The sequence below is a fragment of the Scardinius erythrophthalmus genome (assembly GCF_964197995.2).
Source record: "Scardinius erythrophthalmus genome assembly, chromosome: 16".
Taxonomy (NCBI): Eukaryota; Metazoa; Chordata; class Actinopteri; order Cypriniformes; family Leuciscidae; genus Scardinius; species Scardinius erythrophthalmus.
The window spans coordinates 10,548,115-10,564,403 of record NC_138236.1 but is presented as its reverse complement, the minus strand read 5'-3'; the positions used below and the strand labels follow the sequence as shown (position 1 = coordinate 10,564,403).

The 16,289-nt window shown below is 35.3% G+C and overlaps 1 protein-coding gene across 1 annotated transcript in view; it reads left to right on the top strand.

Annotated features, from left to right (window-relative positions):
* Positions 1-16,289, top strand: part of tsnare1 (T-SNARE Domain Containing 1) — a 131,956-nt gene that overhangs the window by 93,450 nt on the left and 22,217 nt on the right. Inside the window, exons 9-10 of the mRNA XM_081388397.1 lie at positions 2,532-2,604; positions 12,730-12,812. Of these exons, the coding sequence (XP_081244523.1) occupies positions 2,532-2,604; positions 12,730-12,812 (156 nt within the window). The remainder of the gene's footprint in view (positions 1-2,531; positions 2,605-12,729; positions 12,813-16,289) is intronic.

Sequence of the window (16,289 nt, the reverse complement as noted above, 5' to 3'; positions counted from 1 at the left end):
ATGCTCGGTCTCCCCTTGATTTTAGCCGGGTTCTAGGTATCTGAAGAAGTTTCGTTTCAGATCTAAGACTTCTAGTGGGAGAATAAAAATGGAGTAAGTCAGATAGATAAGAAGGTGCTAAATCATTTAATGATTTATACACCAGTATTAAAATTGTATATTCAATTCTAAAATGTATCGGTAGCCAATGAAGGGATCTCAAAAGGGGGGTGGCATGGTAAAATTTCCTCTTTCCCTTTAGGAATCTCACCGCAGCGTTTTAAACAATCTGTAAGCGTGCCGTTTGGGACTTAATTGATACACCAAAATAAAGGGAGTTGCAATAGTCCTGGCGCGAGGTAATAAGAGCATGGATTGCAGTCTCCAACGAGCGCTTGGGGAGATAAGATTTGATTTTCGCTCTAGAGCAAAGATAGAAAAAGCTAGATCTAATGTCAGCACTAATTTGCTTATTGAATTTGAGGGAACTATCTAACATCACACTTAAATTCCGTAGGCCTACCTGGGGAGAGATAGATAGATCTAGAGATCCAAGGTCCTTATCATGTCTTTGCCTGGTTTCTGACGGGTTAAAAACAATAACTTCTGTTTTGTCTGAGTTCAAAAATAGAAAATTCTTGGTAAGCCAAGGTTTTACCTCCTCAAGACACGCTGTCAGACTGTCTAGAGCACTCTTATTTTTCCTAGACAAAGGCATATAAATCTGCATGTCATCAGCATAACAGTGAAATGAGACATTGTGTTTCCTTAAAATAGAACCCAGAGGAAGAAGATATAGAGAAAATAAGACAGGAGCTAAGACAGAACCCTGAGGCACACCGCAAGATACATTTTGGAGGGAAGAGGAGAAACGTCCCATTTTTACAGAAAAACGTCTATTAGTTCAAAAAGATTTGAACCAGCTTAAGACATCGCCCCCTAGGCCAACGTAAGGCTCCAGCCGAGAAACGAGAATCGACGAATCGTATATGGTCAACAGTATCAAAAGCAGAAGACAAATCTAAAATTACTAAAATGACGGAATCTCCCGAATCTGTACCCATATAAATGTCATTGAGAACTCTTGTAAGGGCGGTTTCTGTGCTATGCAGAGATTTAAACCCTGATTGAAACTTTTCAAAAATATGATTGTCATTTAAGAAGGTCTGAAGCTGTAAAAATATTTTTTTTTCTAATACCTTGGAAATGAACGGCACAATGGATATAGAACAAAAGTTTGATAAAATAAAGGCATCAAGTGACGGTTTCTTTAGTACAGTATAATTGAGGCAATTTTCAAACTCGAGTGTATAGCTCCTTCAAGCAAGGATTTATTATATAACGACACCAACCCAGGGCCGACAGTATCAAATAATTGTCTCAGATAACGAGGAAGTAAAGTGTCATACGTACAAAAGGAAGGTTTAAGTTTAAACATTACTTCCTTTACAGAATGTACAGAGACAGGATTGAAAGAGGTCCAGAGGGTAGGTGAACTCATGTCTGTCGGTATTTCCTGATCAGAGACTTGAAATTGGGCTCTCAAATTAGAAACTTTATTGCCTAAGTAGTTGCCTTTAGTGCCAAAGACGGCCAGCGAAGAGAGTTTATAGGGGATTTAAAACTAAGTTAATGACCGAAAAAAGTGCTTTTGGGGTGTGGTGATGTTTCTCAATCAATTTAGTAAGATACGAAGCCTTAGCTTTCTTAACCGCATTCTGATATACCAATAGGAGTCCCTTAAGATCTCGTACGAGACCTGTAAATTGTCTTTTTTCCACTTCCTTTCTGCTTTCCTGCACGACTGTCTCAAGGAGCGTATACTATGATCAACCCATGGCTCCGATTTGGATTTAGATTTTGGCTTGAAAGACTCTTCCCAAACAGTATCTAAAAGGAAAAAATGATGCTCCACATTATCGTTTTAGTTGTGGGGTGGACACTGCTATTCTTTTAAATTTAGAACAATTTTTAGAGCTATATCTTTATTGTTATCGTTTTAGTTATCTATTATCAAATTATCTATTACATTTATTTAAATTTTATTTTCAATTTGTATTTTTAGTTTAATTTAGTTTTCATAATTTATCATCAAGTTTTAGTTTTGTTCTAGTTTCAGTTTATTTACTTTTAATATAAAGGCTACCCAAGTTCATGTGCTAACTGGTATAATTTTAATTTATTTTACATTAGTTTGTTTGAGAGTCATGGGAATGTATTTTAGTTTAATTTTTGTTTTTATTTTAAACTATGTTTTTATTTACATTACATTTGAAAACTGATGGAAAGTCTATTAGATACAATTATGAGATGTACTTTTTATTTATATCTGATCTACAGCCTCTTATTAAGCATCAGCTACTGTGTGTGATAATGTGTAATTGATGTCCATTAAGTCCTCTTTTCTTTTGTATCGCTCTGTTGTATTTGTTGTTGTTTAATTTATTACAAACTAACACATGAACCGTGAGATTGCATGAAAGACCTCTTTAGAGCACTATGATGTTTGCTTGACTCACCTCTGAGCTGCAACATTTGTTTTGCTTTTGCAGAGAGACATGCTGGACGTTAATCAGATTATGAAGGACTTGGCCAGCATGGTGCATGAACAAGGAGACACCATAGGTGAGATCTTATGTGTGCGTGTGTGTGTGTGTTTGTGACTCTTTGTTTCCAGTTAAGAGTCTATTGACTCATCCTTGTTTGTCTGGCCTTTTATTGATAATCACTCCTCCCCCCACATATCCACCCCATAATCCCCTGCTGTGCTGATCTGAAGTTTCAGGGGAGAAAACAAGACATCACCTTCACTAGCTCAATACATGACAGACAGACAGACAGAGAGTTAGTCTCTGCAACGCAAGGCCTCTAGAGGAGACTAAGATCAGAGAAGATCCTCAAAGATTCAGTTTATAGATAACCGGCAGAGAAAGACAGGGGAAGCATGATCCAGGAACTGAAGGTGTTTTCACATAGTTCATTTTAAAAGAACCAAACTCAGTTCACTTAAAGTGAACCAGAAAGGGAACCAGCCGAAAGTGAACTCAGTGCTTTTGGTGTTCACAATATTGTGGGTTCTTCAGCATTGAAGTGATCTCAGACCCTTTGCTGTTCACACCACAACCTCAAAAGAACTCGGATCCCAGCTTTCTGTGCATTTTGCATGTGTACACTTCCACCTTCGACAACATCTGTCAGACAAGCACAAGCGCTTGCACCCAAAATTGCATCCAGGTTGTCATAGAAGGGACAGGAATCCTTCATTTCAGCTGACTCGCCACTTCGACACATTTTGTCACAGGTGCTCATGTACTTCTGTCGTAGGTTTTATTGTTTATTATTTTCATTTTTTACGCGGCATTATAACACAGTTCTGTTATAGCCTCTTTTAGGGGTGGGCGATATGGCAGGAAAATCACGATTAATGATTTTATCACGACTCTTTTCATGTTGTTTTTACCATTTAGCAAGTGACGGAGCAGTAACAAACAAACTAATTTCCCTATTTTAAAAATGTAGCCTTACAAGGTAACAACATAAAACAGACAGACCATGCCATAGTGGGCGAAGATACAAATATTTATTTAATCTTTGTTATTAAAAATAAGAACAAAGATGCACATTACAAATACACAACATAATCAACAAATTAAATAAACAGTGCTTTATTTTTTTCAGCCAGTGTAGGCCTGTTGAATAACAAATGTAAAAAATAAAACACATAGCTAAAGTACATATACTTCACTGTACAGTATAAATTATACATTGATTCTTATTTAAGCTACTGAAGTTTTACAGTGAAGAGCAGTGAGTGATTTTCTCTTTTGTTGTTTTATTAACATTAAGGGCTAGTGGCAGATTTAGCAAATCTCATAATGCATATCCATTGTCATACTTCACATTATGCTGTTATACTTAAATTCACTTGTAGGATTTAAAACAATAGATTAAATAGATTTATTTGGAAAATAGCGTTAAAAAATAAATAAAAATTGTATAAAAAATGTATTACAAAATAGCGTTAATATAAACCATAATATTAAAATAATTATCAGTTTATCTGTATCAGCCAAATATCAGTGGATCTTTAATGGTAAATTTCAAGTGAAAAAAACTCTTGGAGGTGTATGTGACCCCGGCCCGCACGCAAGTGATGATGTAATCCATGAGCATTTGTCTTAGATGTTGGAAACACACATTTAATCCTATTTTAAATACTTTTCACTTTATTTAGCCTTTTCTGTAGCCTATATAACCATATGACTGGAAAGAAAGTCATACAGTATGTAGAGCTGCACGATTTATGCGAACTTGATTCAAACACCCATGCAATCTCATTCCTAAATTACACTGATTCTGTCTATTAAACCTTTGACACAATCACAGTGAAACAGCGTTGGCGCTGCCGCTGATCCAGAGAGAGCAGTTGTCATGTATAGGTTTGAAACAGCTTCACAAACAGTCTTTTCAACCACACAGACAGTATCAATATTTCTGTGTTACAATAATTCAAATGATCACAGCAGTACTGGAATAAATGTTTACAGTTTGTATACACTGATGTCTATGCTAGCGATCAAAATAGGGTAAATCACCCTTTAAAAAGGTAACTTGACACTTCAAATATAGATTGTATCAGTTAAATCATTACACCAGTAGGTGGCGACAAGTGACTGTTTGTCATTGAATCATTCATTCAAAAGACGCTAATTCATCCAGTAATGATTGAATCATTAATTCAAACCAATTTTTTACAAAAAAAAAAATCTAATTCATTAATTGTTTTTTTTATATATAGAATGCAGCAATTTACATTTTGTAACTTAAATGTCCTTTAAATATTTTTCTAATTTTGTTGTGCGTTCCACTCATTCCTGTTCTCCCCTATATATTGTCGATCACAGATTGCATTGGTATTTCATTCACTTCAGTTTATAAAAGTCATGTGTTTGAGAACATCAAATGTAAAACCCTTTTAGAGCTGATTATGAAATAGTTACATAAGATCAGAGACCTTAGCCATGGCTCCTCTGTTGGATAATGCCCATTCCTGTTCTAATTGGTGCCCATCCAGTCCTGTGTCCTTTCCTCCGGCTGTTTTAATTAATCCTGTGTGTACTGTACATTCAACAGGGCAGATGAGAAAAGACACTATGATTCCTTCAGGAGAGGTTAAGGATGTGTTTTGCATAGTCTTCATTCTTATTTAACACTCTCACGGTCACAATACAACAGCAGCTCATGGGAAAAGGAGAGAAAATGGAGGAGTAACACAATAAGGAGTTCAAGAGAGAGAAAAGGCATATTGACACTTTCCTCGTCCCCAACATCTTCCTCGCACGGACACTTAACATTTACACAGGGAAATGATGTCAGACATGCTGAAGGTTATCACAAGTTATGACTAGCAAAATAGCTAGATTCTAGTGGGACGCACAGTATACAATAAACCACCCCCATTAATGTCGTTCTGCCCTTTAGAAGGACACTTGAGGAGGTAGGTGGAATATATTTTTGTTTTCCTCTGTGCTACTTTGGGACTTCTCATTACGCTACATGCATTATTATTTACTTTATTTTGTCATTTTCTGTTTTTCTTGTCCTGCAAACTTTGTTTAAAAGATGATGCATTTGTTCTGTTCCAAAACCGTGCTATCTGGGCAACATTCTTGGATATCTTAAGCGCTATCCTGATACTTTTCCACAAAATTATGCCACTGTACCTAATTTTGATCATGCTGTAGGACAACATCACAAATATCCTTTGTCGATAAGGTGATACCAGAATGCATTGCATTGAAGTTGGTTTATTATAATATTCAATCAGTGTTTAAATTATTTGAAATATTCACATACATTCATAACTGTTTATTTAGTTTATAGAGAAAAATATTTGAATATAAATTTTATAAATATACTGTATATGTTTTAATATTTCTATTTTATATTTTCTGTACTGAAAATAGTTCTTCCAATTTAAAAAAATGACATTTTACCCAAATTAGAGAAAAGGTTATTAACTTTACAACATCATAGCAGCAGCCTACACTTTTTTTTTTTTTTTTTTTTTGTCAATTCAACTTAGAAAATGTACTTCATGTTGTAACTTAAAATAACTGGTTTTGTTGAAATAAAATAAATTATTTAAGATCATTGATTATAACTGATCAGCACAATGGTAACCACAAAATTGTTAAACATAACTGAACATTAAACATTAACATAAACTACAACATCTTTCCCCTTTACTGAAAAACACATAAAATAAGACTTAATCCATGAATTTACTCTCCTAATGCAGTCCCTTGCAAAGCATGCTGGGAACTACAGATCCACTGCCAGGTTAGTTCTCAACAACAAATAGTCATGTAGGCTAGTTTAAACACAAATGAATGAAGTAAACACATTTAAATATATTTTGTGAATTGGACAAAATTAAGTTGTGACAAAATGTAAAATTCTGTTAGAATGTAGTAACGTTTTACAAAATAAAAATACTCAGATGAAGTAAAGATACTTGAAAAATGCTTTGTTACTGTATAAAAAAAAAATATATATATATATATATATATATAATTTATTTATTTATTTTTTCCAAAGTTAATTTTTTTGTTTGAAGTTCTAAATAACTCAAACTAAACAAACTAAAACTTGAAAAGGTGACAAAAACGTGCAATAAAAAATAAAAAATAAAATGGAATTCAAAATATTAACAAAGACTATAGTGTACGAATGCTACTAAAATAACACTAATTATGAGTTTCCATTTTGGTTGCTTGTGTAGACGGTTTACATTGAGGCAGCTCAATAGGTTTTGAAACCGATGTACTCAGTGGATTATATACAGTATTGAAAGTTTTCATGGAAGTAAAGCCATTCAACTCCCTCATACTCTTTTCCTTTCTCTTTTTTAACACTGAGTACATGGCAACGTTTGAATTAGGGGGTTTAGGACATGTGTGCAATTCCAACTGTCATCTTTCACATCCCAAAGATTTTATTTTTCCTTTAAAGCCACAGCTTAAGGATGAAAAGCGGTTGTAGTTATGTTCCTGGAACTATGCCCTGCAAAAACACTCTCTTAATCATGTTTTTTGATGGTTATGAGATTGTATACACTTATATGCACACACAAACATTTCATGGATGCATGTTTAAAAAAAGAAATTATAAAGCCATTGCATCCAGACGTGAGGTTTACAGGCCTTCCTCAGATCTGTGCATGAAGTAAGGCCAAAACAAAAGCCTGCATGACACATTTCAGTTATGCTAAGTGTCCATTAGAGTTAAAAGAGCCTGAAATAGAAATGGCTAAATTGCTCTTTATGTACCCAGGGTGTTTCTTAGGAGGTGGATGTGAATAAAGTCTCTGTAGATGGCCGTGGTTGAAAGAGGAGGGGGAGATGGACAGATGAGGCAAGTAAACAGGTGCAGGAAGTTTGGATTGGTGCTTTTAGCACAACTTTATAGAAAGGTGGGCTTCTGTGACAAAGCCAGAACGACGTCGTGACATACTGTACCTGAATGAACCAGTCATGCTGTGCTAGTTGCTGTGCTGAGCTATTGTGAAGTGACACATGCTCACTCACAAACAGGACTATGCTATAAAGGTAAAAATAAAATAAAAATTGCGATATATTTACTATTTTAAATTTGTATATTTATTATATATTTAGTATATTTTTATAGGCTGCTTTTTAAATATAGTTATTTAAAATGAGCTAATATCAACACAGTTCTTGAAAAGTTTGTCACATCTTTATTTCATTGCATGCAATCATGTTTAATTTGTGAATTTTTTTAATTAACATTGGGGATTACATTTATAATGTTTGTTTTTTTTTCTCTAAAATGTAATACTCGACTAAATTAAAATATTATCATTTATTTATGCCTTGTTGTATACCATGAAACAACTCAGTTGCCAGTGTTCTATGAATATGCAATTTAAGTGTATTAAAATTCGTCAAAGACTTTAGATATACGAAGACGGTGCACTCATATTACTACGAATGGGAGAAAGTGCAACCTGCAATATGACTGAGTAAGCCCCGCCTTCTAAATAAAAGAGCCAATCGACAATTGGTAAAGGTATTATGTAGTAATATATGTGGTCCCATTCTATGTCAATAGCATAGCAGTGCATACGACACAGCTCACACAAGTCACTTTCAAACCAAGCAGCTTTCTGTTGGTCAACTTCAGTTGAATTCAGTTGACCAACTTAAACATGAATGAAATCTGAATGGGGAACTTTTTCCTCCTCACGTGAAACTTTCCACTGCGCAGATTCCTATTAAAATGACCTGATTTTGCCTATAAAATTTAGCAGAAATGTGACCACGCCATTAAAGTAGGATGACTTCATTGGCACATAGCCTGACATGTTCTGATATGATGCATATGTGCAGAGTGCAGACGTTTTCTAAATCCTGCTGTTTCATCTAGTTAGTTATTTTTTTGTATAATGGTTAATTCATGCATCATATGCATATGTTACCAACATGTTTACATTTCCTCAAGCGTGCTTGTATTGCCACATCTATCTTGCTGCATCTGTTTATTTAATACTTAAGCATTGCTTAAGATTGTCTGTGTACATAGTGCGCCTATTCATTCCGTAAAGAGGTGATTTGATTCTGCTGCTATACGAATGCTTAATTGTGTTCCAACCTAATTGGCTGTTTGTTTTACGGATCAGCTTTGTGCCTCTCTAATTGGTTGATTCTTTAATTATTTATAGCCTAATGTTTTCAGGAGTATTCAATGTGCGCACTTGTGTGTGTTTAGTAGTGACCAACTGAGGAGTCTCTAGATAAGAGCTCGTCAAGCCTGTTCATTTAGAGTCATTGTAAAATGTGTCCCTGTAATTCTTAAATGAATTGAGGATGATGGAAATTAAAAAGCAACGGTTGTTGTATTATGTTTTCAGAGCCTGTTTGCCCATGTTTGGCAGTCGATAAGGTTGTATTACACAGAGTAGGACTCTGCATATAAAAAATGAATTAACAGCTCTTCCTGTGAATCAGCTAGTTTAAAGCACAAACAGTACAGGCCTTTTTGGATCCCAGTGCTACACACTTCATCTCTACAGTCGTTTTTTATTTTTATTTTTGTATTAGATTTGGTTTAGTTGGTGAATTAAACATTTAAGATATACACTATTTCTGCTCCAAAATCTAGCTTACTTAGCAAAACGTTAGCTTGGAAACATTTCAGGCTTTATACTGATGTGATAAAGTTCAAAACAGTCTCTGGAAATGGCAAGTACTTTTTATTTACTACTGAGAAAAATGTATTTTTTGATACAAAATAAATATAGTCCAAAATTGATTGATTGATTGTATTGTATTTTTGTAGGGTATCAAGCCATTATCTTAGTGTTACGGTAACATCAGTGACAAGTAAAATCCCATTCATTACTGTACTCTATGTCTACATTTTAACAATAATGCATAAATCTTTAAAGACAAACATTATGATGATGTAGAATCCAAAAGTATGTGTGATTTCAACTTAATTTTAACATTCATTGTTTCTGATTCAAATGATGTCATTTCCAATGCTTCATGTGAAGTTATTAATTCACTCATAACATAATGTAGGTACCTAGTTTTGTACATGTTTTTTTTTTTTTTTTTTGCTTGAAATCATTTTTGAAATATTGTGTTTTTCCTCTCAGAGCTGTTTGACCTGATTCGTAGCTTAACACTCTTTATTGTGGAATATTTTAAAATCTCTGTGGACAACATGAATGGAAAGAATACTGTACTTCTGCAACCAAGGCAGTTGAAAAAAATGGGCGGTCACTGTTGAGCTCTATTGAAATCAACTGAGCAAGTCGAGTCTCTTGTGTGCTTCGTGTATGGATCCATTTGTGCCACATACACAAGTGACAGTTTATGGAGTTGCTATATGAAAAGCATTTCCAATCATTCACTTACAAAGTTCCATTTCAGTTGGGACGTCGCTATTGAAGATAAGTGCTTGTGTAGACTGTAAACAGTGAGGCGGCTCTATAAGTTTTGGAACTGAATTGCTCAATAACTTTGATAAAATTCCATTTAGAATGTCTTTTTGACACGAGTGACGCTAATAAGAGGTTGGTTGCCCTGCAGGGTATCTTTAGCAGACATGGCTGATGATTCATCAAGCACAGAGCCCTCTTTTCAGTTTCGCTATTGAAATATTGATTGATAAGTCTCCGTATGATGTGTCATCTCCCTTCAGTGTTTCTAAATGAGCCATTTCTCATTTCCATCCAGATTCTGTGTGCATATATTGGTTTTAGATGACATGTCAGTAGTCTCAGATGGAGACAGAAGAAGGGTTACATTGGTCACGGAGAAGGTACTGAGCACTTCCTGAATAACGCACAGCCCACACACACTTACGGATAGTGCTTTGTGTAAACTTTAGTTTGTTCGTTCCAGTCTGCTGTACTCTAAACCTTATTCTTGCTATTTTTCACATTTGTGATTCAATGAATCTTGTTGTTCAAGATAAATAAAAAAAAAAGCCAAATGGTTAAGAGTCCAAAAATCGATGCACATCTTGATGGAAATAACATCACAACATTTATTTCCATCAAAAGGAGCATCGATTTTTGGTCAAGGTCTTGTATTGACAATGCAAGAGTCAAGCACTCTGTAAAGTCTACTCCAGCACATTCCGCTTTCAATGATTTTAAGGTCTGGAATCAGAGATGCCAATTCATGTGTGAAAATGATTCTTCATTCTCCCTCCCAACCATTTTTTCACAGTTTGAGCCTGATGAATCTTGGCTTTGTCATCCTGGAATATGGCAATGATGTGTCTTCCTATGTGGTTGTTTAAGAAATGAAAAGCCACACTCTCCATCAATTAGGGTTAGAAGAACTGTTGCCAAACATTTAACATGCATACATGCAATCACTGCAATAATGATCCAATCTCTTAAGCATTTGCCTATTCAAATCCAAACAGCAACTGGTCAACTGGCCGGTCAGTGTTGTGGTACAACAGCTTCTACAGGTTTAATTATATCATGGAGCGACTGCTCTCCACCCAGCTCATTTAAAACAGGCAATTTACCTCTTACTAGAAATAGAAAAAAAACAACAACATGGGGTTGAAATGAATGGCAGGAAGGTGGGATGAAAGATTACAAGTTGATAGCATGTTAGAGGTCTTATTAATCCATTTAAAAAAGGCTGCCTAATGGAAAGACAAATAAAAGAAAAAAATTCTTTCCATGCAAACCCCCCCTTCACCTCCTTTTCCACATCTCACAGCGACGGCTCAGACCAGCACCAAATCAAATCAGAGAAAGATAAACAAAACTTCATTAGTTCCTCCAGCTAGGCGGAGGTGAGGTCTACAGTGTTCCCCTCAGCTGAGCCTGCCCTGCTTTAACCCCGCTGTAACTCCCCCGCTTCTGCTTTCGTTCTGCTCTCCTGTGTGGTGAACCGCACATTTGTTTTTAATTGGGAAGGGAATTGACTTTGCATTTGAATCAATGTTCTCACTTGCTCATATACGTACATGCGCATTGAAACAAGACGACTCATTTGGATTATTCAAAGTTAATAATTGGCTGACTTTCCTATGAATCAAGGAAGCAAGGACATAACCGAGTCTTTGTGTGTTTCCAGCTGATTTCTAAGCACAGTTCTCTTGCGGAAAATGTCTTTTTGTGATGCGTTTCTTAAGTAGAATATTAGCTAATCTTGCCTTGGTACTATAAGACATGCAACAACTATTTGTGTATGCTTCAAATGGTCACACCACTGATAATCATTAAAGTACTTTCCCAGATTTTTAGAATAACACTCTCATTTCACAGACCAGTAAGGCAGTAAATGCTTCCCAAAACAATGCAGAATTGAATCTTAATAATTCATATGGCACAACTGCAACCTGCAAGGCTAATCCCTGTGATGAAGAGCATCTTATAATTCACCTAAAAATTAACATTCTCATCTGACACCAAAACATTTTCTGTTTTCAGTTGTAATTTAATGTGATGCCCTATTATTCTCAATATGAATGTAGGCAAGGTTATACAGTGAATAATGACATTTTTGGGCGGTTTCATCTAAATGCAAAGTTATTGTATGGCTTCAGAACTACTTTTTTGATTGTTTTTAAATAATGTAAAAAACATATTTAACATTTTTTTTAATAAAATAATAATTAATTTATATATTAGTATTTCATTTTATAATTTCATCTAATAAATGAAATGTTGCTTGTTTGGCTGTCCCTGGTTTCTGTAAATTATGCTGTTGTTGTATGGCATCTCTAGTTTTGTGTTCAACTGAAAAAAACTAATAATAGCATGCTGGTTTGTAACAATATGAGGGTGAGTAAATAATGACAGAAGTTTCTTTTTTTTGGCTGAACTCTTCCTTTCAACATGGCCTTTTATGATGATGGTGTATTGAGACCACAAAATGTAATGCAGCTTTAGTTTTTGGCAGCGTTAACATTGGGCACTTTGCTCTCTAATCCATTTCTCCCTTGGAAAGAGAACATGAATGAGAGAGTGGGTATGTTAATAAAGGTGCTCTGGTACAACACATGCTTGGACATTCTTTTTTTGTGTATGTGTATGAGTCACACATTCTCTTATGAATTTTAAGGTTTTGCACATAGGCTGAAAATCATTTGGAAATAGTCTGAATAACCTGATCACATTGTAACATTGTATACCTCAAAAGACATGACGACAACAACAATAGTAGGCTAATGCTTGTTTTCTCTTCACAGACAGCATTGAAGACTACATTCAGACCACTTCATCACACGTGGACTCAGCCAATCAGGAGCTTGCAAAAGCCAGTCATTATCAGGTATGTTATTGACTTCTTGGAAAGCTACTGCATTATGTCACGCAAAAAGCAGTTTGGTACAGTGTGTAAAAGGAGTCTTTCGATAACTATGAACACGATTATTGTTACAGGTTTGTTTATTAGATTCAGTTGACATCACACAGTGAGATTTTCAACATGCTGTACCAATTACCTGATGGGTAGACCATTAACCTATTTGAAAAATTGTCATTGATTGTTCACTTGCTCAGTTTAAGTATTAAGTATTGTGTTTGTTGAAACAGAATGGCTTTGTATTATACCTTTGTCTATCCTGGTGCCATGCATAATTAACTCATTTAATGAATGTTTTTATTCAAATTGACTTCATTTGCATTCAAAGAATTTATTTTATCAGCAATCAGTTTATGCATTCCCTTGAAACCAAATCAATGTTTTGGCTATATAATCTTAAACATGGTGGTTGCAAACACTTAGATGAAATGATAAATGAATCATTTGAAATGATAAATAAATGATTAAACGTACAAAGCACGTAGCTTTTTGTGTTGCCACTTTTTATTGCTCATTGAACAATTGTAAATAATTGTTAAACTTGATTTTGTTACCTATGAGATACTAAATGGATTTTTATACTAAATAAATGACCCATTTCAACAATCTACTCGATCACAACAACAGGTTAAATATGATGTCCTCTGGATATCTTTAATAATATATTGATAAAATTGTCATTGTATAATGAAAAATCCCCACTTGCATGCTTCCAAACTTTTGAACGGGAAGTGGTACTGTATGTGTTCATTTTCTTTTGGATATTTTGGTAACACTTTATTTTGATGGTCCCTTTTGAACATTCTGTTAACTAAAAGTAACTTTGCAACTACAACTAACTCTCATTAGAGTATTAGTAGACAGTCTGCGTAATTTCTGCAAACACTTTATTGTGATGCTCCTCTAACAGACACTATACTGACTATAAGTAACTTTTCCACAGCATGTCAACTTATTCTAACCCTAACCCTACCAGTCTACTAACACTCTAATGAGAGTTAGTAGACATGTAGGTGCAATGTTACTTCTAGACAACCGAATGTGTTAAAGGGACCATCAAAATAAAGTGAAACCGAAATTTTTTCTTATTCTTTTTTAGCTTTCTCCAACTCATTGACTCCCCCAGTCGGCCTTATAGAAATCATTTCACCTCATCATCATTTACTTCATATCTCTGTTGTCATACTGAGACGCTTTCAACCGTTGTTGTCTGCTTAGAGCATATGTGCACCTTTTTCTACTGTACTTTGACAACCCCAAACTTACACTTTGACCTTTGTTTTCTTATATTCCTGTCTGAATAGAGCAGTTGGTGTTGGTTGTGGCCTTTTCGCATCGTTCTTCTCTGGGGTTCACAATAAAAACACTGGCTAATAATGGGTGATCATGCACGTGTGCTCTCACACGTTCATTCGTTTGTGTTTCTACGTTCACCGGTTCCAATATATGTGAGTTTGTGTGTCAAATCAAATGAAGGTCCCAAAGAGGTGCTTTAGCATTCCTCTGTTGGCCGTAGTTTTCTCGCCTCTTCCTTCCTCCACTTACAAGAGCGCAAGGGAGTAAATGAGTGAGTAGCAACAGCTTTTGGATTAATTGTCATTTCATTATCTCAAGGAGAGCTCAGCCGTGACCACACTCACGCAGAGCAATTTAGCACTTCGTCGGTCCCGCTGCCGCCCACCCCAAGGGGAGGAGGGAAGCGCTCCTGGCTTAGGGCGCTACCCCATTTCCTTCCGAACATCTCCCATAAACCCACAGTGTTGAACATTGTGCACGCAAGTCAATTAAAAATAGCAAGTCATTTTCTTTCTGTGGCCCAAAATGTCAGTTAACCGAACGCAGGAAATAAATTGAATCTATAATCCATCAAGCCAAAAGCAGTTCCTCTCCGCTCATGGAAGGTCTGTAAATGACAAGAATGATGTTGTATCAGCCCCATCAGAGTTCAATGGACCACGATGGAACATGATTGTTCATTACCATGCTCCTGCTCCAAACTCTAAACTCAAATGAACAGACAGTGAACAGAGTTCACACCATAATACAGACTCCAGACTTCAATTACCATTATTCATTTTCTCACTCTCTCCATTACAAGGCCATTTTGTGATGTGGAAAAGTGCTTTACTGGGTGCTTAGTTAAGTTAACCTTAACCTTAGTTAAGTTTATTCAAATCAGTTCTAAGGTCAGTTTTCTTTTACAATTATTATGTCCATTTTCCCGATATACTACAGTAATGGCATTACTTTTATAATTAACATACATTTTAGACTCACTATTTGTAGTTATTTTCTCCATTTTTGCTCATCAATGCAAATAGTGAACATAGCCACAGCAGAGAAAAGCAGCAGACCTCTTTCCTGAATTAATCAGATTTTTTGTATGAATCATTTGAACAAAAGATTCAATGACTCACTCATAAACAGTCAATTGAATTATTATCATTATACTGTACCCATTCACTATTTATACAGCATATATATCTTTCACTATACTCTGTATATACCCATATTGTGAGTCATTGATTCACTCATTTAACCAATTCAGGAACGAAACAATTGACTGTATGAACAATATTTTTGTGGAAACCATGATATATTTAACAATTCTTTGATGAATAAAAACATCAAAAGAACAGCATTTATATTAAATATTGTTTGTAACAATATGTTAAAGTCTAATTTTAACTTTTGATCAATGTATTTCACTGTTTAACTGTTTAAAAGTTTTCTTAATTCTATTAGATGAAAATGTGGATGAATTCATAAAAATGAAGTGGTTTTCAAGGGGTGAGGAAACATATGGTATGACTTGTAAAAAGTTTATTTATTTATTTATTTATTTTGAAGAAGAATAAAAGGTTGGGAGTCACTGCCCTTGCTGAGATAAGACATAAAAAATGAGCATGGTAATCTAGTAAAAAAACAATAACATAACCACTATTGTGCAACAAATTTGTTCACATTTTTTCACAGATTATTGCTTACACATAGCTCATATCTGGTGTGTACTACACCATTTTTTTTTGTGTGTGTGTGGGCCGTGTTAGGCTGTATTTATGTCAGTTGGATGATCTCGTGGCCTGCAGAGTGTGACAGTGAGCGTGGTGTTGGATTATTATTTGCTATCTGGTTGTACATAAGCCGCATGTTGTCCCGATTGCACTGAATCCATGCAGACCAGACGGCTTATGTGTGTGCCCAGAGCAGATTCACTGCTTCAGCATACCCTCCGTAACCCTTCCTCCCACACACACGAAACATAAGGGAGCCAAAGCGTGATCTAAGGGGGCAGAATGAAATTCAATTTATTAGTATCACTATTACTGTTGCGAATACTTTGGGTTAGGGACTTGATGATACCTCATATCATGCAGTTTGTGGAGGAGAGGTGTGCTGTTACTTTACTGAGCAATCAGACTTTTGATTTTCCCCTGGTAGATG